The 25,731-nt window shown below is 48.2% G+C and overlaps 1 protein-coding gene across 1 annotated transcript; it reads right to left on the minus strand.

The window, feature by feature from the left end:
- Positions 1–5,431: 5,431 nt before the first annotated feature.
- CUNH1orf216 (chromosome unknown C1orf216 homolog) lies at positions 5,432–10,166 on the minus strand. Its single transcript, XM_045859292.1, has 2 exons — positions 10,012–10,166; positions 5,432–7,953 (listed from the first exon to the last, which is right to left on the minus strand). The coding sequence occupies exon 2, from the start codon at positions 7,946–7,948 to the stop codon at positions 7,259–7,261; it is 690 nt and encodes a 229-aa protein (XP_045715248.1). The 5' UTR covers positions 7,949–7,953; positions 10,012–10,166; the 3' UTR covers positions 5,432–7,258.
- Positions 10,167–25,731: the final 15,565 nt, after the last annotated feature.

Raw genomic sequence — 25,731 nt, forward strand, 5'->3', positions numbered from 1 at the left:
CCAGTTTGTGGGTGGGGAGATGAGCTCAGTGTTGGACGTGGAAGTTTGAGCTGCTGTGGGTCATCTGGGTGGACATGCAGTGGGGGCAGGAGGCAGAGACCCTGCTGAGGACAGAGGTTTGGGACTCCCGAGTATGGGGGCGGGGAGGGGCTACTGAAGGCACAGAGAGGAGGCGATCCCAGGAGGAGGGTGGGGAGAAGAGGTCCCAGAGGTCCCTGCGCACCGGAGCATCGGAGCATGGAGGTGGAGGGAGAGCTGTCTGAGCACTGGAAGTCGGGGGCTGCCGAAAGGAGTCCAAGAAGATGGGGAACCACGGAGTCCCCTTGGGCGCGCTAACTCGCACCCTATCAGGCGTGTGCACCCACAGTTCCCGTCCCACATCTACGTTCTCACTTGCAGGCCCACATCGCCTGCGCACCCCTGCACACCCCTACCCTCGCAGCGGAGGGCGCACCCCGCAGCCCTCTCTTGCTCTTCCCTCTGTGGCTCTACCCCTCCCTGCAAACCTTAGTGTTAATCTTCACTCTGCCCTCCGCCCCCAGATTAGGGGCGCTGCCCCCCTTTGTGTGCCCAAGGGCCCGAGGCGAAAGCCCTGGAAGGCTGCCGGCCTTCCAAGCAGCTGAGGTGGGGAGGGCGGCAAGGGGCTCGGGGGAGGAAACACAAAAGGGGGAGGGATCCCGGCTGCAGCTGTCCCGCGAGGGGCCAGGACAAAGGGCCTGCTGGCAGGACGCCCCGGGCCGTTTTCATGCTTGTTGGGATTAGACGCAGGAAACGTCGCTGGCAATCGTGCGGATCAGCAGTCCGGGGCGCGCCGGCGCGTGGGGCGGGCTCGGCCCCGCCCGGCCCCCGCTTTGTGAGGAGCCCCGGTCCGCGCGACTCCGAGGAGGCCGGCCCTTTGTCTGCGCCTTTCGGGGGGCCGAGCCCCGCCCGGAGACCGCTGAGCACCAGCTGAGCGCCGGCCTCCAGCCCTCTCCTTAGCGGGCGTGGAGCACTGCAGCTCCACCTTGCGCTCCCGCGTGAGGTCAGGGTTACAGCCTCCCGCCCGGAACCCCTCGGACTGCTCCGGCCCCACAGCCCGAGACCTCTTCCATCCCTGGTGGGTGGGGGATGCGGGCCTTTGGGGGTCCTAGCCCCTCCCCCGGCCCTGACCGCCGCCACCGCCCTCAGAATGGATCGATGAGAGGACGGTCGATTTCCTAGCCGAGGGGTTTGAGGAGAGGAGCGGAGACGGGACCAGGAGCCCTCAGGAGAGGAGAAGGAGACACTTTTCTGGCTGTCCCGTGCTGGGGCCGGGAGAATCTCAAGGGGCTGCTGGGATGTGAAAACCTGCCCAGGCTAGGTCGTATTTCCGAGAGGGGTGAGGGAGAGGAGTGTGCATCTGTGCGCGTGAGCGCTTGTGTGTGCCCGTGCACACAGGCATAGGTGTGGTGTCCGGCGCCCCTGTCTGTGGGTGTCTGGTGGGTATGGGCATGCACATGAGTGTGGCTTTGACCCTGGCTCAGACCCGAGAGCACCTCCGACTCATGCTCCTCTTCTCACCACCAGCTTCCATTAAACTCATGGGTCTGGGACTAGAGGCCCTTTAGCAACGACTTTTAACATACAGTGCAACTGCCCAAGGGCATCTCCTACCCCTGATGACCTCCCCCTCCTCTCCTAGTAGGATAATAACATTTATGGACTACTATCTATGTGCCAGGCTGAGGTCTGAGTCTCTCTATATGACCAAACTCTCACGTAACCCTATGGGAGAAGTACCAACTGCCCCCAAGACATTTGGGTCCAGCCTGCACAAGAAATCATTATCTTCTATTGCCTCAACTTCAACTCATTCTCTAGGCTCCTATTCCTCCAGGAAGCCTTCCTTGATCAGGTGATCTCGTTGCCTCCTCTGCCTATCACCTGGTCAGGCTGTGATTAGAAGACACCAAGACTGGGTTTTGGGTGAGGCTTGTAGGAAACAGGCTGGTAGACAGGCCACAGGCTGCCACCAGGGGGCATTCAATCTACACAGAACCCTGATGGTCCAGGCCCCAGGCTGGGGAGCCCACCGCCCACACTCTGAAGCCTCCATATCCCCCTAACTCTTTCTCTTCTTCCTCAGTTCCCAGTTCACACCCTGCATCCCAGACTTTAAGCCATCCCTTCTGGCCATGCTTGATGGAACCGACCTATGTGGGGTCTCTGGAGAGAAGGTTTTCCAAGGACCCAGCCCTTTCTCTCCCAGGAGGACCCAGCCCTGCATGTTGAGGCCCTGCTGTGTACCCTGCCCCTGTGGGTGTCTGGTTATCAGCCCTAGCCTCATTCCTCATTCCTCCTACCAAGCAAGACACCTCAGGTAGCCCCAGACAGCTGAGTTAGACTTCCCTACTCCTGGTCATGGGATTTCATTCTGGTGGGAAGGGAAGGTAGCTAACCCTTGTTCTAACTAATCCCCTGTTTAGCACAGGAACCTTCCCTACTCCCCTTGCTGTACCAGGGACTGAAAAATCCCCACCCAGTAACTTTAAAACAACTTCCCAAGTTACCAAGTCTCAGGCAGAGATCTGCACAGAGGGCTAGGACCAGCTCCCCCTCTCCTAGACTCAGAGCGACCTGTGTAATAATCTTTTAGATAGAGGTTTCATCTACCACTGCAGACCAGACCCACTCAAGGGCTGGGGCAGGCTCTGCAGGGCCTTGAGTGGAGGGGCCCAATCTGTTTTAATGCATAAAATGCATCTTCAGGTCTATGTCCTCATTCAAACCGTACAGTTACCACAGGTAGAGGCAGTCTAGACAGTCCTGGAACAGGTGTGCCTCACACAGAAAGTACAGCAGTAGCCTCGGCCCTTTCCACAATCAGGCCCGATGGCCAGCGTACCTGACAGGAAATGGCAATTCTTGGCTGGGTTGGTTCATCCACTGGGGTCCTGCCTTAGTTTCCCTGTCCCAAATGGCTGGCCTGGCTGTGGCTCTGACTCCCTGCTCTTGCTTGGCTCCTTCCCTTACCCACTTCCCCTCACCCACCATCACACCAGGGGCTGGGCCTGTCCCTAGACCCTGGATGACTGGCAGGGGTCCTGTATGCAAACCATTCACCACATGGGATCCTTGGTCTGGCTTTCATCTTTTTCTCAGCTCAGAAGTCTCTTTTACGGAAAGGAATATTAGTCACATGTAGCTGAAAAAGCTTTGAAAGGCTTTTTTAAAAAGAAGCATTTCATTTTAGATTCAAATTTCTTAAGACCACATTTGATCTTTTTCTATGAAAAAGTGTCTCATAATAATAATAATAATTGCATTATTACAAAAACACTATTGCACTAACAATAAGTGCATTATTACAAAAGCACTATTTATAATAATATTTATAACTCTCATTAATGTAGTTTAGTATGTGCCCAGTATAGCTATAAGTATTTTGCATATTATATATTCATTTAATCCTTGAGACAATGCTGTGAAGTAGTTACTACTATTGTCTCCATGTGAAGATGAGGAAGTTGAGGTACAGAGAAGTTAATTAACTTGCCCAAGGTCACAGAGCCAGAGAGCAATGGTGCTAGCATCCAAATCCAGGGGTCTGGCTTCACCGTCTGTGCCATTAACAGCTGGTGGTGCTCAGGAGAGCCTGCACATTCTGGAAAGGGGACCCCTCTGAAAATCCCCACTCTGGTGGTCTGAGTGCTCAATGTTATCTCCTTGTTAGAAATTTCCATGGTCAAGGTTATTCAAATCTAGCTACAGCCCTTTGTTAGAACAACATCTCTTACTAAATGGAATTTGTCAGAACTGGTTCAATACTGTTTCTGTCTAAATGTCAAATGTAAAGATGACAAGAATTATGAATATCTTAGGTCACTATTTCAGAGAGGGATGCTTTGTGAGGTTTGAAATATATATACCTTGTTGGGGGCACTATAAAAGAGGACATTAGATTTTTCTAAAGTGTTTCAGTGTTGCCCTGGCTGGATAGCTTGGTTGGTTAGAACGGTGTCCCTATATGCCAAGGTTGTGGGTTCAGTCCCTGGTCAGGGCACATACAAGAATCAACCAATGAATGAGTGACAACAAATGAATGCTTCTCTCTCACTCTTTCTCCCTTCCCTTCCCTAAACTAAAAAACTAAAATGCTTCAATTTTTCTAAGTAGAATATGTTTTTTATTTGTGTAATTTTAAAATAATCAATAAAATATTTGATTGATATAATCAATCAAAATATGCCTTCTGTGATAGGCAGCCTCTCAGATGCCCCTGATGCTCCCTGCCTCCTGGTACTTAGACCCCTGGGTAATAGCCTCCCTTCGAGTAACTTACTTCTAACCAAGAGTATCTATCACAACATAGTGGGGAGGACACCTCTGTGCTTAGGTTGCAGAAGTTGTGTTAGTGCTCTAGCACTTTCTCGGCTCGCATGCTTTGATGAACTGAGCTGCCGTGTCGGAAGGGCCCACACGGCCAGAAACTAAATGTGATCTCCAGCTAGCAAACAGCCTTTGAAGAACTGAATGCTCCCAACAGATGAGACCCTGGACCCTGGACTGACTCAGCAGCCTTGACTGAGCCTGGAGAGAGATTCCTGACCTACGGAAATGGTGAGATGACAAATGTGTGTTGTTTTAAGTCACTAAGTTTTAGGGTAATTTTTTATGCAGAAATAGCCAACTAATATACTTTCTTTGTAAAAGTAATGAATTTTTGAGACACCAAATTTTCATGCAAAATAATATAAAATAGAAGACCTAATTTGATTGGCATCAACAAATATCTGAAGTCATGTACTGCAGTGGTCCCCAGCCTTGTTGGCACCAGGGACCGGTTTCGTGGAAGACAGTTTTTCCTTTTTCCACGGAAGGGGGTGGAGCGTAGACCTCAGGCAGTAATGTGAAGGATGGAGAGCAGCAGGATGAAGCTTCGTTCACTTGCCCACCGTTTACCTCCTGCCGTGCAGGCACCCTCCCCCCCGCATCCCCCCTACTGTTCCTAAAAGGCCACAGACCAGGCCCAGGGGTTGAGGACCCCTCACAAACAGTATTATGACACCTGTGTCAGAACCATTTAAGGACCCCCAGTCTTTTGCTGTCAGGCTGCCTTTCTGGGAATCAGTGGCTCTGGAGCAAGGTTGAGAATGTGTTTGTGTGTGTGTAAGGGGAGGGTCCCTCACAATCAATGCCCCCCTTTGCAAGCCCAAAAGTGTCTCAAGACAAGGACAATCTCGCAGAGGCCAAGCCTTCCTCATCAATCTGGAAGGCCCCTGAGAAGAGACCTCTCTACCCTACTGTGAGATGGTCAACCACAGCAGGCTGGATTCCTCCTCCCCAAGGGCTCCCCGCACCCCCACCTCAGCTCAGAGCCCTGCTCAAAAGAGGGGCTAAGATGGTCTGGCAAAGAGGCCACCATATGGCCTGTGTGATAGAAACACAAACTCAAGCATTTCTGGGCCCCAGTTTATTCAACTTGGTTCATGCTCAATATGCAAGAGCTAGACACAAAGTCCCCAGGGTCACTGCTTCAGCCTCCCTCCCCACTGCCCTCACCCATCCATCATTAGGGAGAGAACTCTTTAGGGACCGTCAGAAAGAGCCTCCGCATTTTGCAGGTCAGAAGACTGAGGGCCAGAGGCAGCATCAGTGACCTCCAGGACGTTCCTGGAGGTCACCCAGGAATCCATCAGGGTCTTGTTCACCCATCAGGATCTTGCAACTTAAAGGCTCCCAGAAGCCAGAGAGCTGGGCTACCTTAGTCCTTGGCTGTCGCCAGAACTCACCAGTTCTCTAGTTCACTGAGCTTCTGCTACAGCCTGCCAACATTTAAAGGGCCATTCAGTGATGGGAGGGGGTATGACTCAGCATCCTAAGTTTACAGAGGCAGGATGACACTGCCCCCTGCCCACCCTTGAAAGCAGGGCTGTGGCTCCTCCTGGTGCAGGCAGTCTGATTCCAGGGAAACGAACCAAACACAGTCAACATCCAGCCAGGGCTGCTACGGCAGAGACGCACAGCAAGTAGAGGCACAGAGAGGGAAGTGAGATTTTACCCAACAGCAAACTTAGAAGCACACATTCCTTTTCATCAGAAGCTTACATCGACTTGGTCTGCAAGCGCTCCTTTGCAGAGGAGAGATGATCAGTGGTTTGTTTGGAACTAGTGTTGCAGAATTCCCAAACTCCTGTTCTTCACAAGATCCTACCATCCTCATCTCCCATCCCCATCTCCCATGTGCCCCAGGGGGCAGAGTTCAAGTGTCCATCACCACCCTCAGCTCCCCTCCCTGACACCGATTCCCTCGGGTAAATGACAGCAGGCATCCCTCTTTCCAGGAAGCAGTGAGACCCTGTGGACAAAAGGCTACGGCAGGCCATGGGTAACACAGGGTGTGGATGGATGTCCCACAGGGGGAATGGAATATATATTCGCACACATGTGCCTGCAAATACATATGTTCCTAACATACATTTCCCATGCCTGCAGCTGCACACACGCACCCCTACCTATAGGCCCCCTCACATAAGAACTCACTCTCACACACCTGCCATAAGCCTGCACATTCAAACTCACCCAGAGGTGCACACACATCTTTTGCAGGTGCAGTTGACACTTGAACAATGCAGGGGTTAGCGGTGACAACCCCTGAAATAGTCAAAGCTCCAGGTATAACTTTTGACTCTCCAAAAACTTAACTGCTAATAGCCTGCAGCTGACTAGAAGCTTTATTGATAACATGAACAGTTGACTAACATTTATTTTGTATGTTATATGTATTATATACTGTATTCTTACAATAAAGCTAAAGAAAATGTTATTAAGAAAATTGTAAGAGAAAATACATCTGCAGAACTGTATGTATTTATCGAAAAAAAAACCACATATAAGTGGACCTGTGCAGTTTCAATCTGTGTTGTTCAAGGGCCAACTATAGCCCCTCACTCATGCACATATGCACACACCACTGGGGCCCTGTTCATGCACACACGTACAAATTCACTCCCTCTTAGATACATGTTGTATGTGAGAGGTATGTGTGTAACATACATACATAGATATACGCAGATGGACACACCTGATATGGGCCTGCACATAAGTTAGACTGTGTGTATACACAGCACATGTAAACTGATGCACAGGTGCTAATTCATACATGCCTGGCACATGTTAGCACATGCATGCTCATGTATGCTTACCTGCACTCATACCAGTTAATAATCATGTACTTGTGTTCAACCACATACATGCCTGCAAATATATACATATAGACCCTTGCACCCCAATGGAGGCCTTAGCGCTGGTCCTGGGGCCTGCATGGTGCTGCCCTCTGTTGGAAGCAGCGGATAAGCTCCTTTCGGTTGTCTAGGATGGTGTCAAAGCTCTCCTGCAGGCGGGCCTGCTGGTCAACCAACTGGTGCTGCAGGCCTCGGATCCACTGAAGCAGGGCCAGGCGGCGGTACATCACCAAGTGCACATGGTGCTTCTCCTTCTCCTGCTCTTTGTAGCGCTCTTGAGCCTGCAGCTTTTGCACAGCCTGGGCCACTGAGGGCAGAAGGGAATCTGCAGGGCCAGGGTCTTGAGGGGTCCCACAAGCAGGCTCAGGGCTGCTGCTGGGGCTGTCAATGCTTAGGGAGCTGCTGGCATAGCCATTGTCTTCTAGAGGGGAGCAGACTGTGCCAGCACTACCCATTTTCTCAGGCTCAGCTCTGGGGATCTCTGCCCCCTCTGGCGGGCTGCGGACCTCTCCTTCTGGGAGTCCAGGGGCCTGGAAAGCCTGGTTGTCAGAGGGCAACTGGGCGGAGCTCCTCATCGGGATGGGCTCTACTTGGCCTGGCATCCCACGCCAGTTCTCATTGGCATCCTTGGCTCTTGCCATGAAGTTGGAGTTGCTGTCGGCTTGGAACTCAGGCTGACACACTCCAGGAGGCCGGCCCTCCAGGAACTGGCCCCCCTCAGCCACCCTCGGTTGGATGGCGAACATCTGGTCTGTAACGGGGAAGCAGAAGGATGAGTCACAGTGGGACAGGGTGGGGTGCCCTGGCAGAGTCGAGGCAACCTAGCTGCAGGCACAAGGTGGCAAGCACCAGCCTGGTTGCTCCTGCTCAGCCCCTTTCCCTGCACTCTGGTAACACCTCCCTTCATGGTTTTCCTCCTCCCTCCTCAGTCTCCTGCGCAGGTTTCCCCTCAGCCCCCTGAGGCAGGCTGTCTTCTCATTCCATGCACTTGTGCCTAGATGACCTCATCATCCTCTGCTGTAGCTTCAAGGAACATCATGTGTTGGTGACTCTCAGATCTGCCTGCAGCCAGACCCAACAGCTATCTCACCCTGTGGCCAACCACAGGCTCCTCAAGTCCAAATAAGCTCTCCCTCTGTGCTGGCCTCGGCGAAATGGCCCCACTCTCCATTCAGTCACTCCAGTCAGAAACCTGAGAGCTCCTGGACCGCCCACTCTGCTTCCTTCCCCCATCTCATTGGCCACCGAATTCTGACAATTCTCCCTCTTAAAAACCTCTGTGCTTGTATGAACATACAGGCCATTTCTTACCTGGATTACTGACTGCCACAGCCTTTTTACTCATCTCTCTGCCTCCAGTTACAAATACAAATTTAATTCATCACAGCTCCCTAACCTGCTGCTAAACTGCCACGTGGCCTACAAGGCTGGGCTTCATCTGGCCCCTGCTCACGCCTCCAGACTTGCCTCTTGACACTCTGCTCCCCCAACCCCCCCGCCAGCCGCCACACCAAACCGCTGAGATCTCAGAGATGCACCACTATCCTCCTCACACAGTTCCCTGGGCCTACAACACCCCTCCTCTCCTCTCCTCTCCTCCGAGGTCCTCCCTTCTCCACCTATCAAATTCTTTTGTTATACTTGAAAACAGCTTTAATATCCCCCACCTCTCTAAAGCCTTCCTGATATTCTCCTCCTTGCCCCAATACACACAAGCAAACACAGTTAATGCTGCTTTCTCTGGGCCCACATGCCCTGGGCACACACTGCCTAATTCATGTTTGTTTCTTGTTCCTGGCACATAATTGATGGTCAGTACATGTCTATTCAATTAAAAAAAAAAAAACAAAAAAAAAACCTCTCTTGTAACAGCAGCTTATACCTCTGGCTCCCTAACTAGATGTGGAACTTCTCTGTATGTCCCCTATCCCATTCCCAGGGGCCAGCATGGAGCTGGTCACCAGGCAGGTGTCAGTCCACACCTGCTGGGCTGTGAGTGAGTGGGGGAGAGGGAGGAGGCTGCAGTGGGCCACCCGCGCTCAGGAAGAGCAGGAGGCTACCACTGACTGCCCAGGGCTGGAAGAGCTGGGTTCAGTTCCTTCCTCTGCCCAGGGAGGCCCCTACCCCCTTCCCTCCATACTATTATACTATGTTGTGTCCTGCCCCCAGCTGCTCCATCTTGATGCCCTGGAGGGAGGGTATATAATACTATTCTTTCCTCCTCAACAACCGGCTTCTACCAAAATTAGGGGTTCAACTGACAAGAGGTTTCAACTGACTACATAGTACTAAAATGAGAAAATTCGGGTATCAGTAAGACTGAGGGACGCCAGGGGCCCTCCCCACATGCAGTAGTGGGCAGGCCTCCGAGCTGGGTCAGGGATGTTGTCTGCACAGTCCCTTTACAAGCTACCAACTCCCCAGTACGCAAGGTGCCCGGCGACCCTCCCCCTGCAAATGTTTTCTTTTTCCTAAACTTGGGCGGGGCCGTGAAGGAAGCCGGGATGCGGCAGGGGTGGTGGTACGAATCACGGGGTTCTCAGAGACGGTAAAATGGGAACCCAGACACTCCAGGATCAGGTTTCTCTCGAAACGAATCCGCAATTTGCCGGGGTTCGGGGGTGGGGGGCATCTGCCTCCCTTCCTGCCTAGCCTTGCGGGAGAGGGAGGCTACCCCGAAGACAGGACAGACACCAGGCCTCCCTGACCTCCCCATAGGAGGCAGCCGTGCGGAGGCTGCGCTTTTCCCTCTCGGCCCCCAAAACCCCTGCGGCCGAGCCGCAAACCCTCCCGCTAGGGTCCCACTCACGGCCTGGAGGCGCCCGCCCCGGCGCGGCTTTGGCTCCACCGGCCCCACGGCGGAATCTGGGCCCTCGGGGCTGGGTGAGGGGTCTCTTGGCCTGGGGGTCCGCGCGGGCCCCGGTGTGGTATGCACGGAGCTGCTCGCCCAGCCCGGGGCACCGACTGCGGAGCCGGCGGCGTCTGCGCGCGGGGCGTGGCGGCCTGGCCCACGTGGGCCGGTCGGGTTTTCTGCGGAGCGGCGCGCCGGCCGGCGCCGGGCGGCCTTTCTGCAGTCCCCTTCCGGCCTTCCGCAGCCTTGACGGAGGCCTTGCAGCTCAGGTGACATTTTCAAAACGAAAATCTGATCATGTCGCCACTCTCCCGCCTAAACCCTCAATGGCTTCCCCAATGCCGTGCATCCTTGAGGCGGCAGCCTCAGGGCTCCGAGCACCCTGCCCCGAGCTCTCCCGCTGCCTTGGCGCTCCAGCCTGGCGCTCCTTGCGGCCACGCTGCTTTTGCACACATTGTTCCCTCTGCCTAACAGTCTCTTCCCCCTTTATATCATCCCTGGACACTTTCTTCATAGCATCTATCACTGTTAGTTTGTTTTTTAAGAGAGAAAAACAAGAGAAAAACATTTATGCTTTTTTTTTGTAGAAGAGCTTATTTATTTTTAGAGGGGGTGGGAAGGAAGGGAGAGAAGGGGCAAAGCATCAATGTGTGGTTGCCTGTCACATGTCCCCTACTGGGGACCTGGCCCACAACCCAGGCATGTGCCCTGACTGGGAATCGAACCAGTGACTTGTTGGTTCGCAGGCCAGCAGGCAATCTACTGAACCACATCAGGGAGCCAGGCAGAGCTCGTTGGTTGTTTCTTATACGTGCCCTGACCAGACATCAAAACCAGAACATTAGCTTATTGGGATGACAGAGCTCTAACCAACTGAACTACCTGGTCAGGCTGACATTATGTATTCATTTTGCGTTTATTAAAGTCACTTAGGGAGGCTAGGCTTTTAAGAGAAGAAAGAAAATCTGCTCTGGGACAGGCATGGAGCTACTGCCAGGACCAGGTGGCTTCCCACAGGGCAGAGAACACCTCATGGTGCCAGCACAGTGAACTCTTCTGTTTTTACTTACTGAAGCCTGACCCCCTTGCTCCCTCCATGGGGGAAGCATAGGGTTTGGGGCCCCAGTTTGCTATCAAAGAGAACAGAGAAATCGCTGAATTTAATGATAAAACAAAGAAGCACTGACTGGTATTACATTAAAGCTTCTTAAAATAAGTTACACAGAAAGACTAGGACAAATTTCGCCCTCAGGGCACATGAGTTTCCACGAGGTCTCTTCCATACCCTGGTTCTACTGAGCAAGCTAATCAACTGGTTACGCCTTTCTCATGTACCCCCCCTTTTCAAAACTAAAATAACATGAATTCATCATTGAATCCTAATACATTTTTAAAAATATTTTATGTACTTCTTTTTAGAGCGAGGGGAAAGGAGGGAGAAAGGGAGGGAGAGAAACATCTATGTGTGAGAGATACATGAATCGGTTGCCTCTGACAAGCCCCCAGCTGGGGACCTGGCCCACAACCCAGGCCTGTGCCCTCACTGGGAACTGAACTGGAGACCTTTCGGTTTGCAGGTTGGCACTCAATCCACTGAGCCACACTAGGCAGGATTGAATCATAATACATTTAAAATACCTTGTCTTTCCTTCATCCCCTTCTTTTGCTTTTTTAAAAAAAAGATTTTATTGATTTATTTTCAGGGAGAGGGGAATGGAGGAAGAAAGGGAGGGAGGGAAACAATCAATTTGAGAGAGAACTGTCACACCTCCAACCAGGAACCTGGCCCACAACCCAGGCATGGCCCTAACTGGGAATCGAACCAGCAACCTTTCAGTTCACAGGCCAGCACTCAGTCCACTGACCCACACCAGCCAGGGCTGCTTGCTTTTTTTTTAAAGTAAATATTTGTAAAATTTATATATATATAAATTCCCTTCTCTCCACCCAACCCCAGCCATCCCCACCTCCCTCCCCTGATTCCACCCGCCCTTGGTTTTGTCCATGTGTCCTTTATAGTTGTTCCTGACACCTGTCACCCTTCCCCCCCCCCCCCGCCCCATTAACTGCCCCTACCCATCTCTCCTCTGGTTACTGTCTGTTTGCTCTTAATTTCAATGTCTCTGATTATATTTTGCTTGCTTGTTTGTTTTGTTCATTAGGTTCCACTTAAAGGAGAGATCACATGGTATTTGTCTTTCACCACCTGGCTTATTTCACTTAGCATAATCCTCTCCTGGTTCCAACCAGGCTGTTGCAAAGGGTAGGGGCTCCTTCTTTCTTTCTGCTGCTTTTTGTTATTGTTGTTTGTTTGTTTGTTTAATGAGGAAGAATTTAAGTCTGTGATTTCCATGCTGGGGCATCCTCTTTCAGTTTCAACTCAATTCCAATTTACCATTCTGCAACCTAGAGACTAAATACAAATTAAATCACACCAACCAATCCTACATACAAAAATAAGGGAACTGGAAGAGGAAAAATGCCATTTTATGATTATGACAACTCCTATTTTAAGAGGGAAAAGGAAATAAAGGGAGAAGGCAAAAGTAATTCAAACTTGGGATACCCTCCCAGCTTGGAATATACAGGTGGAGACCTCAGCCCCAATTCTGTTGTACATCAGGTCCCGGGCTAAATTACTCTTCCTTTTCCCTTTATCTACTGCAAGTTGCCCATGCCACAGAGTTTTCTTATTTATGAGGTGACCCAAATCCTCACTTCTAAAGGCACTGAGCTCTGGTGGCCTGGAGTTATGCAGATCTTCCCATGCCATTCAGCCATAATGCCATCCGATTGTTTGGTGGGCCCAGAACAGCTCCTCCCCACCGTTCCTTCAGCTCTGTCTCCCCCAGCTCTCACCACGGGGATTAAACAGGAGCCTGCTGAGTCCAAGGATAAGACAGCCCGCTCCAGGTGAGTCAGTCAGAGTTCTTCTCTGGGGCTTTCTGAAATAAAATTAAAGGAAGACAAAGCAGGGAAGACACAAGCCCAGGGCTATAGCAATCACATTTCTTGGCGAGTAGAAGGTTGTTTGCAGTAGGAGAAAATGATGCCGACACACAGAAGCAGAGACAGAAAACAGCGTCCTGGTGAGGTTCCAGTCCCCGTTTCCTGAGGCCTTTGTAAACCTTCCAAGAAGGCCCTCGTTTTGCCAAGCCTAACTTGAGTGGAATTTCTTTCACTGACGATCAAAAGAACCATGATTAACAAAGCACCCCTGGGTCCCACTCATGCACCTCTCAGTCCTCATTCAATAGTAGCAACTCCATTTCCCCTTGATGGCCACTATCGGTCCAGCCTGCATCAATGCAGTGGAACCATCCTCGTGTTCCCTGGTTGGAAACATTCTTCCCTAGATGCCGAAACCCCCTGAGCTGCAGAACCTAGAATGTCAGAGTGCGCATGAGAAGGCAACCAGCTGACATTTCTCTTCCTCTCTTTTTCTCTCTCCCACTCTCCAAAAGCAATGAAAAAAGTATTTTTGGGTGAGGATAAAAAAATAAGATAAATAACATGATACCCATTCAGTCCAGTGAATTCCAAGGGCACCAGGCTGCAGCCTCTCTTTTCTTTTTCATTGTCTATTCACTTTAAAGAATATGTTTATTAATTTGAGGGAGAAAGAGAAACATCGGTGTGAGAGAGAGAAACATCGATTGGTTACCTTCTGCGCATATCCTGACCTGACCAGGGATCAAACCCACAACCTAGGTATGTGCTCTGACTGGGAATCGAACCTGCAACCTTTTGGTGTACGGGATGATGCTCCAACCAACTGAGCCACCTGGCTAGGGCTAGCACCAGCCTCTTTTCTTAGTCAAGGGCAATGTTGTATGGGATACTTTAGCATTGTATAATTAATGCAGTAAATACTCAAATAATGATTCCCGCCCACTCCATAATATTCAGGGAGCTGGGAACCTGGAGAACAAAAAAGCCCAGGAAAGCAGAGGCATCCGTGTTTATATGACCACAGAAAAGCAAATGTATAGATGTCTCTTATTCCTTTGCCAGAAGCATTCTCAGTAAGGATACCAGGGAATCAGTCACCCTGGGTGAAGGGGTACCTGTAGCTACTAGATTGAAGGGATTTAATTGGCAGGGACACTGAAGTCACCAGAGATGGTCGATATCAGCCTGAACAGGGCTCTGCAGCAGGCCAGCCCATCATAAAGGTCCAGCAGTGGGCATTGAGTAGATACCCTGTCAAGCAAGCAGATGTCAAAGCCAGGGGAGGCTGGCAATAAGTAGCCAACTCCGGGCCCTGGGGGCCTGGGTGTCGGGCAATGAGACAAGGGAAGATGAAAAGGATTTCTACTCCAGTAAATAGGACAGGCATGAGTTCCTCCATAGCAGATAATTTTTCAATGTCACTATTCCCAGGAAGAAAGTGGTAGGTACCATCAAGGTGTTTCAACACCAAGGACCTGCCCCTTCCCATCCATTCATTCACATCCAGCACACAGCTATGGCGTGCTTACTCTCTGCCCAGTCCTGTGCTGGGGATTCAGGGCAGAATCAGAACTGGTGGTGGCCTTGGGAAGCTCCCTGTGTAAATAGGGAAACAAAAAAGAGTGGACTAGACAATGTGACAGGCCCTGCAACAGGGCTGGAAGGAAAAGTAATGAGCACAAAATAGGGTGGGGAAGGCCGTACAGAGGTGGTATTTGAGCCCGGCTTCAAAGGATGAGTAAGAAAAAGCAGAGGGCCGAGGAGACTGTGTGTGGTGTGTGTGTGTCGAGACAATACAGGCAAGGCCAGTGTGACTGGTATGGGGGGTGGGGGGGCAACAGAGGCAGGAGATGAAGCTGAAGGATAAAGTGGACCCAGAGGTGAAAGGTGCTGATCACCATGCCCAGGAGCTGGGGGTAGCAGGGAAAGAACAGGGGTCCCCTAAATGTTCCACACGAGAACAAAGCACAAGCTCCCAGTCCTGTAGTTCCAGCCACATTGCTACCTGCTTTATTCTTCAAATCATTTAAACCTTTTTAGGTTAAGTAAAAACAATATGCCTTGAACATTGTTAAAGAACATGATATGGTGAACAGCCTTAGTTGGGCTCCCAGGACCAGGCACAGCCCTGCAGGACCTTTGATGGACCAGAGAGCCCTGAAGGCAGATCAGAAGGAAAATCATTCCCCAGAATTATGAGCTCATCTTGGGATAGACAGGCCTACAAAGCTGGAGACGTAGTTGTTTTGTCCATCCAGTTCTCCTCTGCCTCTTAACGGTAAAGTGTCACTCTAGTCTATCAAGAAATTGCTGTGTGATCACATTAGGTAAGACAAGTCCATCCTCCACCACCAGTGTGGCTGTTTCCTCAGCTATAAAATGAGTGAGGCACACATCAAATCTGAAGTTAAAAAAATTTTTTTAGAGGCCTGGAATCTTTTATTTTCAGGCAAATATTTCCAATATACCCAGTTTGAGATCTCTAAGTCCTCCACCCCAAACGGCTTCTGAGGGGGCTCCCAGGAAGTTTTTAAAGCTTAGTGGGACACAGTTGCAAACCCACTGTACCACCTGATCCTAGGAGATGAATCCTGCCCCAACCTTTCCCTCCCACTCCTGGGAGGAAAAGGAAGGGAAAAAGGGGACACTGAGGGGTGTTTTGAAGCTCCTGGAAGAATGAAATGAACTCTTTCTCCCCAAGGCACCCAAGTGGTAAATGGTGCTCCCCAAACCTCCCTTCCACCAGACCAGGAAAGCCAGAGCCCAGGTCCCAAGGCTGTGTGAGCACCCCAGAGCCCACAGCAAAGTGAGTGAGCTAGACAGAAAATCGGATCTGAAGGAGAAATGAAAGAAGGGGTGCCTGTTCCACCCCCTTCCTAGCAGCTGCCTCTGTGGGCTCCATAATCCCCATGGCCTCTCCCCCACCCCACCCTCTGGCCGCCCACCTCTCCTCCACCCACCCCATTCATCAGTAGGAGGGCTCAGTATCAGCACAGCCTTTCAGGGCCTGACAGGTCCTTTCTGGGTGCCCCCCACACGTAACCACTTAACCTCCAGCACAAAGGGCCTGCCTGAATGGGCTTGGAGCTGGTGGCTCGTGCAGAAGGAGAGGCCTCAATAGGATTTGGGGAGCTGGGTGTATAAACCGCTTTGCTCCAGCAGCTCTCAATGGAGGAGCTGGAGTCTGGGCATGTGCCGAGGGGAGGAGCCCAGCAGCTGCATCCCGCCCCTGAACAATGATTTATTCATTCTCCTGGCACACACAGAGAACACAGGCTGGGGGAACATGGCCCCACAAATTGCCCTTGGCCTCAGCCGATTCCCATGGCAAATATCCCAGTGAAGAGCGCCCCCTCCTACTTGTAATTTATTGCCTAAAGCCTGCCTTTCCTCTTCCCCATAAGGAAGCGGAGTACATTATGGGAGGCCTTGGTAGCCTGGAGGTCAGGCAGGCCAACTTTGAATTGGGTCCATCCCATGTCAATCCCTCTCCTTCCAAAAGCTTCCTGATCAGGTTTTTCTCTCATCCACTTCACAGCCAGGGAAACTGATATAGGAGAAAAGAGAGAAAGAAAAAAAAAAAAAAAAGAAAGGGAATGCTTGGCCTGTCTCAGGACTACCTGGGGGAAGGAATGAGAAAGAAGCAGGGAGTTGGGGAACTTAGCCTGGAAATAACTGATAGGTAACTGGAATGCTGTAAAGGCCTGCTAGGTGGGTCAACGGCCACTAACAAAACGTACCAAGTCTGCTGTCCTCACACCTCACCTCAGCCCCCACCCTTTAGCCACATCTGGCTCCCACTTTCGGAAGAATCTTTGGGAGAACTTTGGGACTAGGGGAGAGAATAAAGACAGGTAAGCAAAGGTACTAAGACCGGCAGATTGAAAGAAAAACGTCGGGTGAGTAGGTGGTTTCAAGAAGCTAAATCGTGACGAGAATAAATGTGTTTGGCCCTCTCGCCTCCATACCTCATGTCACCAGGGCCAGATCACACAGAAAATAATCATAATAAATAAAACTAAAAATCAATAATGTTAGTAGAACAGGGAGAACCAGATTGAAGTGACCATCCTCAGACTGGCCCCCGGGCCTCCTGGCCCCAAGCTCATAATTACCTTGTCACACAGAAAACAAATCTATTGGGGTGGCAAGTGTGGTGGGCTGGGAGATTCTGGGTAAGGAGTTTGCCCAACTGGGGGGGTTTGGCAGGGAGGGGCTGCAATAGGAAGACAGATTGGCCTTCAGTGCTGCAGGTGGCGGAGGTCAAGGCTGACAAAACTAAGGCCTAGACAATTTCAGAAAGTCTTCTTCCCTTAGGGAGGTGGACAACACTAAGGGAGGTCAGCCTGCCTAATACTGATACTGGTGGTAGGAAATGAGAAGGGACAGGAAAAGGCCCCAGACCACTCTGGGGAACCTCAAAAGGGCAGGTTGCTTTGATACTGCTGCCCCCTGGTGGACATAAAAAGACAGCGCCCACACCTCCTGTGCTGGAAACAAATACTGGAAACTGCAAAGGGATCTCTGTCCTTTCCTGCCCAAAAGTTTTGGCCACCACGACTAGCACACTCGCAGGCTAGGTTCCCCAGGAAGCAGACTCAGACAGTTTAGCACGCAGGATGTTTAGTAAGAAGTGCCCTTTGGATCAACATCTGTGGACGGGAGGGGACAAGCCCATGATCAGTTAACTCCTAGGGGAGCTCTGAAGCTAGAATGGCCCATCGGAATTGTCTCGAAATGAGCTGAGATGGCCAGGCGTTTATACCCGTGTTGTCATTGGATGTGGGCTGTGCTGCAGAGGGTCATGACCTTGGGCAAGGTGTTCTCTGAAGCTGAGGCAATCCCCAAAGGGCTGACTGCTGAAGACGGTCTGTAGACAGGGCTCCCAGCCAGTAGCTGGGCCAACAAGGCCGTCCTTGAAGGAGGAGGGGGGCCCCTCACGGGGTCTACCCCACACACCACCGATACTCATTTAGCATGTGTTAAATGAAGGGCAGGGTAAGATCGTGGCTCAGGCTCCAGGTCCAGTGAGACAGCCCATAAATCTGAGTTATTCAAGCTGTTACACACCGACCTTTGGAAATGGTCATTTATTCAACAAACACTCATTGAGGTTCACTATGTGCTAGGCCTGGAGGCAGACACTTTACAATTCTTTTTTACTTAATCCTCACCACTGTGGAGCTAGTATTAACTCAGATTATTCAGATGAGATCAAGTTATTAAGTGGCTTTCACAGTCCAATGGCACTTGAAAAAAAAATGACAATTACAATGGGACAAGTGCGATGGCTGCTGCCAGATTCCTCGGGCCAGACAGGGCCTTGGCTCTGTTCCGTGTGTGCATGTGCGTGTGTGGAGAGGTGGGCCTCTGCTCTCAGTCAGAACATTTCCTTTACTACAGCCCAGAGTCGTACCTCCATAGCTTCCTGCTTTAATTCCTTCCTAATAATGTTGCTGCCCAGAGTTCACAGAACCGCAGGCTTGAAACATTCCTGGTTGTAACCACACAGCTAGCCCCTCCCCTGGATATTTAAGAGGGAGACAACCCTTAATCCCCTGTGTTCTTCAGCCATCTGATCATCAGAAAGTTATAAAATGGTAAGTTCTTCCCCTAACGTCTGATTCCCATAACTGCTGCAATCAGTTTGAGGTCTAACACTGAGGGGACAGAGGTGGCGGTTTCTGCTCCAGAAACCTCTCTCTGCCTTGCTAGCCCACCGGTTCTGTAGGAGGCGAGAGGGAGAGACAGAGAAAGCTGTCAGCTGCTGTTCTGTTATAGCCCTGACATGTTCTTATTCTGGCCAATTAAACCTTTCAGCACTCCCAGCCACCAACATAAAGCTTTTAGTTTTCTCATTTAGATTCTAATCATAAAGAACTTGAAGGAAAAAGGAGGAGGGGAAAAGCTTGGATATCATGGAGCAATTTCTGGGTCTGACTACAGAGACATAAAGTACACTCAACACTCCTCACCCCCTCCCAAACATGCGCATGCTCATGCACACACACACACACACACACACACACACACAACGCCTTTCCTCCTAGGCCCCCAGAACCTAATTTTTCACATTTGGAAAACCCAGATGATTTTTAGCCTGGGTCCATCTGGTTTCCAAATAACCTGTCTACTTGATAAATAACATAAGTTAAATTAGACAAGACAAACAAAGAGAGGGGTGGGCAGTCAGCCTTTTTCCTTCCCTCAGCCTCTGAGAAAAAAGAGAGACGGGGTTAAAAAAACCCTACATGACTCACTCCCAACCAGCCCTGCCCCAGCACTTTTCACCCCTTAACTGGGCCCAGCGATTCTCCAGCCTGGAGCTGGGGGCTGCCTCTTCAACCCACCCCTAGCCCACCAGCCGTCAAGAATGCTAGACTGTGGCTCCCGCTAAAATAAAGGGAAAGAACCCAGGCATCCAGCTCCATGGCTTCTGCCAATCACCCTTAGGCTGTAGCTACTTCACCCCCCCTTTTCCCATTAGGAATCCCACCACAGGGGAGACATAGATCAATAAACTGAAAATGAAAAACCTTTCAGGTGAGAGAAGAGAGGACAGAAAGAGAGAATGGAAAGGACATGGACTGTATAGACCAAGACAATACAACTACTAGGGACAGAGGCCTGGCACCTAGGTAAAATTCCAGGTGACATCAGCCATATACAAGGCTATTTGCCCAGCTCACTATGAGAGTCCAAGCCCATAAGCAGCCCTCCATCCTGACCACTCACAAGTCCCAGCACTCGGCTGGCCATCACTGGTGCTGAGGTAGGTCCATGGGCTGGTATTGTGGAGACTGGTGAGGCCCGGCCTCTTTCCCGCTGAGCCAGGCCTTAAGGGGGCATCAGCACCAACCCTTCCTCGGCAGTGGGTTAGCCAGCCGTGGCTCAGTCTCAACAAGTTCACGTTAATTTGTTCCTCTGACCTAACCATAACCCTGTGAGCCAATCCAAGCCTTTTCACTTTAGCCTGATTTTCCATTTGAAGAAAAATGTTCGAAGAGAATGACTTATCCAAGGCCCTGTCACTTGTAAGTTGCAGAGCAAGGACTGAAGGTCTCACATAGCAACCACCTCTATTCTGTTCCACACAAGAACACTTCTTTGGAGGCCATTCAGCTCTAAGCTTTTCACCATTAGCACCTCTAGGCTTCAGACCACTCATTGCCCCATAAATACGTACTTGGGTATGTGCCAGGCATGGCACTACCCAAAGCATACCTTTGGTAGCAAAACAAGTATGGTCTCTGCTTTCACAGAATTAAGTCTAGTGGGGAAGAAAGACCTAAACAAACATTAAGGTGGCAAATAGTGATTTTTTAAAAAAAGCAATAGTTAACTAACCTAGGTAACCTATTTTAGAAAGGGGTGGTAATAGAAGTAAGTCATCTCTGAGGAAGTTAGAGCTAAGCTAGCACCTGGAGAATTATGCATTAGCCAGACAAAGGTGGGTGGGAGGAAGGGATTCCAGGAAAACAAAGGACACTCTAGAAGGCCCAGAAGCCGAGTGTGATGTAAATGGAAAGAGTGGATGGGAGGTTAAGAGGCAGAGCTGTATCACAGGGCATAGAGGGAGGGACTTGTGGGTGATGAGGAGTTTGAACTTAATTGTGGGTTCAATGGAAGACATGGGAAGGTTTTAAGTGGGGGAGTGGCATCCTCTAATTTATATTCAAACAAAGGTCATCTTCTAGCAGCTGTGCACAGATTGTATAAAAGAGAAGCAAAAATAGCAATAGGGAGATCAGGAGCCTACTGTGGTATCCTGGCAAGAAGTTCTTGGAAAAGGGCATTCACTGGCTATAGAGCTGAAAGAAGTGAACTGATTTAAGATGTAATTTGAACCCTGCCTGGTGTAGCTCAGTTGGCTGGCTATCACCCAGCAAACCTAGGGGGTTATTGGTTGGGGTACATGCCTGGATTGCGGGGCAGGCCCCTGATTGGAGGTGTGAATTACTGAGTCATGGCTTTCTAAAAATGCTGAGTCATAGTGACATAAATTGCTAAGTCATGGTTATCAAAAATGCTGAGTCATGGTGACATAAATTGCTGAGCCATGACGCCTCAAAAAATGCTGAGCCATGGTCATCTACAAATGATGGTCATGACTCAGCATTTTAGCCAACCATGATGGGCATTTTCCAGTAACCATGACTCAGCAATTTATGGTGCCATGACAGCATGTTCAGAAAAGCGATGACTCGGCACTTTCAGTAACCGTGACTCAACATTTTATGGCACCACTGCTCAGTGTTTCTGAAAAATGATGACTCAATATTTTCTAGCAGCAGCAACAGCATTTTGATAACCATGACTCAGCATTTTCAAAAATCATGGCTCAGCATTTTGGTAGCCACGACTCAGCATTTTTAGATGTCCCTGAGTCAGCATTTTATCATTCTAATTCTGGAATTTATCCTAAGCAAATAATGAAAGAGATACTCATAGTTTCATGTAGGCACATAATACCCCCTCAGTATTATTTATGATGGTAAACTTTTAAAATAAAATACTACACAACAGCCTAAAAATTATTTAATAAAAGATTATTAGAAAATATCATTTAAAAATTATTTATTTTTAGAGAGAGGGGAAGGGAAGGAGAAAGAGAGGGAGAGAAACATCAATGTGTGGTTGCCTCTTATGTGGCCCCCGCTGGGGACTTGGCCTGCAACCCAGGCATGTGCCCTGACTGGGAATCGAACTGGCAACTCTTTGGTTCACAACCTGCACTCAATCCACTGAGCTACAGCTGCCAGGGCAGAAAATACCATTTTTGTTTTCTAAGGCTTTTCCGATGCAGAATGTTTTGATCATATATTAAATGAAAATTAGTTTCTGAAACACTATGTTTACAATATCCAAATATTTAAAAAATGTACATAAGGAGGAAAATGACCAAAAATATAATCATTAACACATTAGTAGAAATTTTCCCAGGACCTTAAAAATGTAGATGGTTTATATTACAAAATTTTCTATAATTCACATAGTTTTTACAGGAATAATTGTGAAAATGGATAATCGCTTTATGCATTACTTTGTGGACATATAGATTCCAAATTATTTCTCAAAATGATAAAATATATAAATACTTGGGGTTTTTCTTTTGATGAGCATGAGTTATCAGGAAATAACTGTTAAAATGTCACTGTTTCAAAAAAAATGCCTTTAGCTTCTTGGTAGAAAATTGCAACCTGGCCCTAGTTGTTCCTGTTATTTTCATTTAAGAAAGATAAAAGAGTAAAATTTTACTCCAAAACTGTAGAAAGCACTCCACATTTTAGTGTTTAAGTAAGTTATTCCCAGGTGTGGCTTTGTGATGCCCATCCTGTTATTTCCACTAAATATTTCTGGTATTATTTCATATTTCTCAAAGAATCATCAAAATCTGTGAACCATCTCTGCCTCGCCCACTCTTTAATCTCTCACATGTAAGTCCCCCTTGGTGCCTCCTTCCAAAATGATATGGTTATGGTTTTAGACCATTTAAGCTACATTTTTAAATTGAAATCATTTTTAATTGCAAAAGCAGTTCCTGATCAGTGTGGGAAAGTCAGAAAATACAAGTAAACTGAAGGAGGGAAGGATCAAATCTCATAATCCCACAGCCCAGAGATCATTCAGCCCCATGGTACATTTAAAAACTAGTTGTAATAGTATTTCACTGAAGCAATTAATCTGTAGTTACATTCTGCCTGAGAGGGGTTCCTGTCACACCAGGGGTAAATGTGTCCAGTGACCTGTTTATTTCCATAAGAAGTCAAGGAACAATCAGGGAAATTGCTTCAGTTTAATCTTTCTCCAGGTACAAAATGAAAGGCGTTGCCACACTGTAACTTCCTTACAGTTTCTTTTTTGTGGTCAGCTCAGTCGGTGTGTGATGCAGAGATGCAAACTGGTATTATAACTCCTGTGATGAGGGTATATTATGGCTGGCGACAGTCTTGTAGGCTGATCTGAGTCCTTTTATAATGTTACTCTCCCTGGTTTGAGCATCCTCTTTCACTCATAGCGTAGTTCACATGAGCTCTACAGCTTCAGAAAAACTGTCAAAATGTTTGTGAACAATATATTTTCTGAACCTTTGCATGTCTAAAGATGTTTTCCTACTGCTTTCATATGTGAACTACTAATTGGCTGTGAGTGAAATGCTTCTATCACAAAATTTTCTCCTCCAAAATTGTAGATATGTCAGAAAAGTTAAAAGCCAGGCTGATTTTTAGTTTCTTCATGCTATCTTCATGCTTATATTCTTACCCAAATAACATACAACTTCTTTTCCTTTATTAATTTTGCCAAGAATGAGTTTAGGCTTTTGAATTTCATCAGTAAACATTTTTTATCTCCACAAATTTTCCTTTATTGTGTTAGTTCTTCTGTTCCAATCATTTTGATTTCTGACTTCTTATCCTGGAAAACCCTGCAACCCGGCTCTAAAGCTGGACGGCCGATAATCTGAAAGAAGACACTTTCCCATACTGAGCTGGGCCACTGGACCCAGCCACAGGATGAGAGCCTCCCTTCCCCATGAACTTCACCAAGTTCACTGTTGAAAAAAAAATGGCTAATTATTAGTTCATTTTGGATAAGTGTACAACATGTTTCTATGGGACATTATCAAACAAAGGGAGTTCAGGGCAACCTTCTTGATCCCTCTTGGGCTGAGCCAAGACTGTGAAACCTTCATTTTTCACCCTGATTTCTTTCTTTATAGTCTTGTTATTATCCTTAAAAGTAAGGAAGTTCTGATTATTGGCAGCTTCTTTCCTTCAAGAGTACCAGTTCCTTAAGGTAGTATTTTTACCTACTAGCAACAGTCCTTATTTTTCCTGAGTACCTATTATGGACACAACTATCTCTTAAGAACTATTTGGTTACAAAAAATCATAGTATTCAGTCAGGCAGAAGCTGTATTATTTGTACAAAGCTATCTACCAGCTTGACTGTCGTATTTTGTAGACTGAGGGGGTGATTTGTTTGACAAAGACAGACACAGAGGAAACTGGAGTGCACAGTGTCAGAGTCACTTTTATAGGACACAACCTTTAGAGATAATCCACCAAGGTCAATGTTTCCATTTTCATTGTTTTGTATCCAACGATGATACTTTAGACACAGTTGTCTTACAGAACCCAACAACTGCTCTCCATAGGCTTGATTTTGTATGTAACAGTTTCCTGTACTTTGGATATACACATTCCCCTTTGTTGATTTGAAACAAGAAAACAACGCAGAGATGGCTCTCTCTGAATCTATAGGAAAACCTTTTCCCAACGAGCTAAGTGAATTATTACACCTTCTAGCTTTCTCTCTCTAAAAAAACACAATCTAGCATAATTGCACTATCGTGTATTGTAAGTGTGGTATCTTGTATACAAAATGGTGAATAGTGCATCACATTTACTGTCAAAGAACCATCAAAACCGATCCTGAATAAAATCATGAGGGAAATGTGTTCATTTTTCTAGCTGCTTCTTCCTCCCTTTCCCAGGCCCTCCCTTCTCCTTGGCTCCTCTGTGTGACACTTCACTTCTACTGATTAATACCACCATTCTTATTTAAATTCGGTGGCTCCCAAAGCTTCTTCAGACTTGTGACCAGGACAAGGTTAATAATAGGATATACATAACTAGGATTTCACAAACCTCATCTCCAGGGGCCAGAGGTACAAGCACAAGAGGTATGTCCATCTGATACAAAGTGGATGAATAAGGCTAAGAGTGAACGTATCCAAATTCCGAACTGATTACTAAGATTCTAACAGGCCACAAAGATCTCCCGTCCTGATTACTCGTCAAAATGTATAGCTGTGCCCACAGAATGGGGCAACACATTTCAAATCATGTGTCTCCTAAGAGCCTTGTATGCAAATATATAAAGAAATCTTACAACTCAACAACAGAAAGACAATTAACCTAACTCAAAAATGGCCAAAGGATTTGAATAGACATTTCTCCAAAGAAGATACACAAATGGCAATAAGCACTTCAAAAGACACTCACCATCATTAGTCATTCAAAAAAAATGCAAATCAAAACCACAATGAGATGTCACTTCAAGGAAGGCTATAATCAGAGATATACAATAGCGTATGTTGAGAAGGATGTGGAGAAATTTCAACATTCCTACCTCAATAGTGGAAATATAAATGTTACAGCCGCTTGGGAAACCATTTGGCAGTAGCTTAAAAAGTTAAGTTCATAGACCCCAGCAATTCCACCCCTAGGTATACACCCAGGAGAAGTAAAAACGTATGCCCAACAAAAACTTGCACGCAAATTTTCACAGCAGCATTGTTCATAGTGCCAAAAAGTGGAAACAACCCAAATGTCCACCAGCTGATGAACGGACAAACAAAATACGGTATGCCCATACAAAGGAATAAAATCGCTAAAAAAGAACTGAAGCGCCAATACACTGACAACATGGATGGATTTGAAAACATGGTTAAGTGAAAGAAATCATACACAGAAGACCACATAATGTGTGCTAATTTACATGAAATGTCCAGAACAGGTAAATCCACAGAGACAGAAAGCAGGTTAGTAGTTGCCAGGGGCTGAGGGAAGAAGATGATGAAGCATGACTTCTACAGGTACCCAGGGTTTTTTTTTTTTGGTGGGGGCAAGGGGGAATTAAAACTGTTCTGGAATTAAATAGTAGTGATGGGTACACAACCTTGTGAATATGCTAAAAACCACTGAAATATATACTTTTAAA

This window comes from Phyllostomus hastatus, unplaced genomic scaffold (assembly GCF_019186645.2).
Source record: "Phyllostomus hastatus isolate PE091 unplaced genomic scaffold, TTU_PhHast_1.1 phas_scaffold_182, whole genome shotgun sequence".
In the NCBI taxonomy this organism is placed as follows: domain Eukaryota; kingdom Metazoa; phylum Chordata; class Mammalia; order Chiroptera; family Phyllostomidae; genus Phyllostomus; species Phyllostomus hastatus.

Coding starts and splice junctions, on each gene's coding strand:
- CUNH1orf216 (XM_045859292.1), bottom strand. CDS start 7,948: ATGTTCGCCATCCAACCGAGGGTGGCTGAGGGGGGCCAGTTCCTGGAG.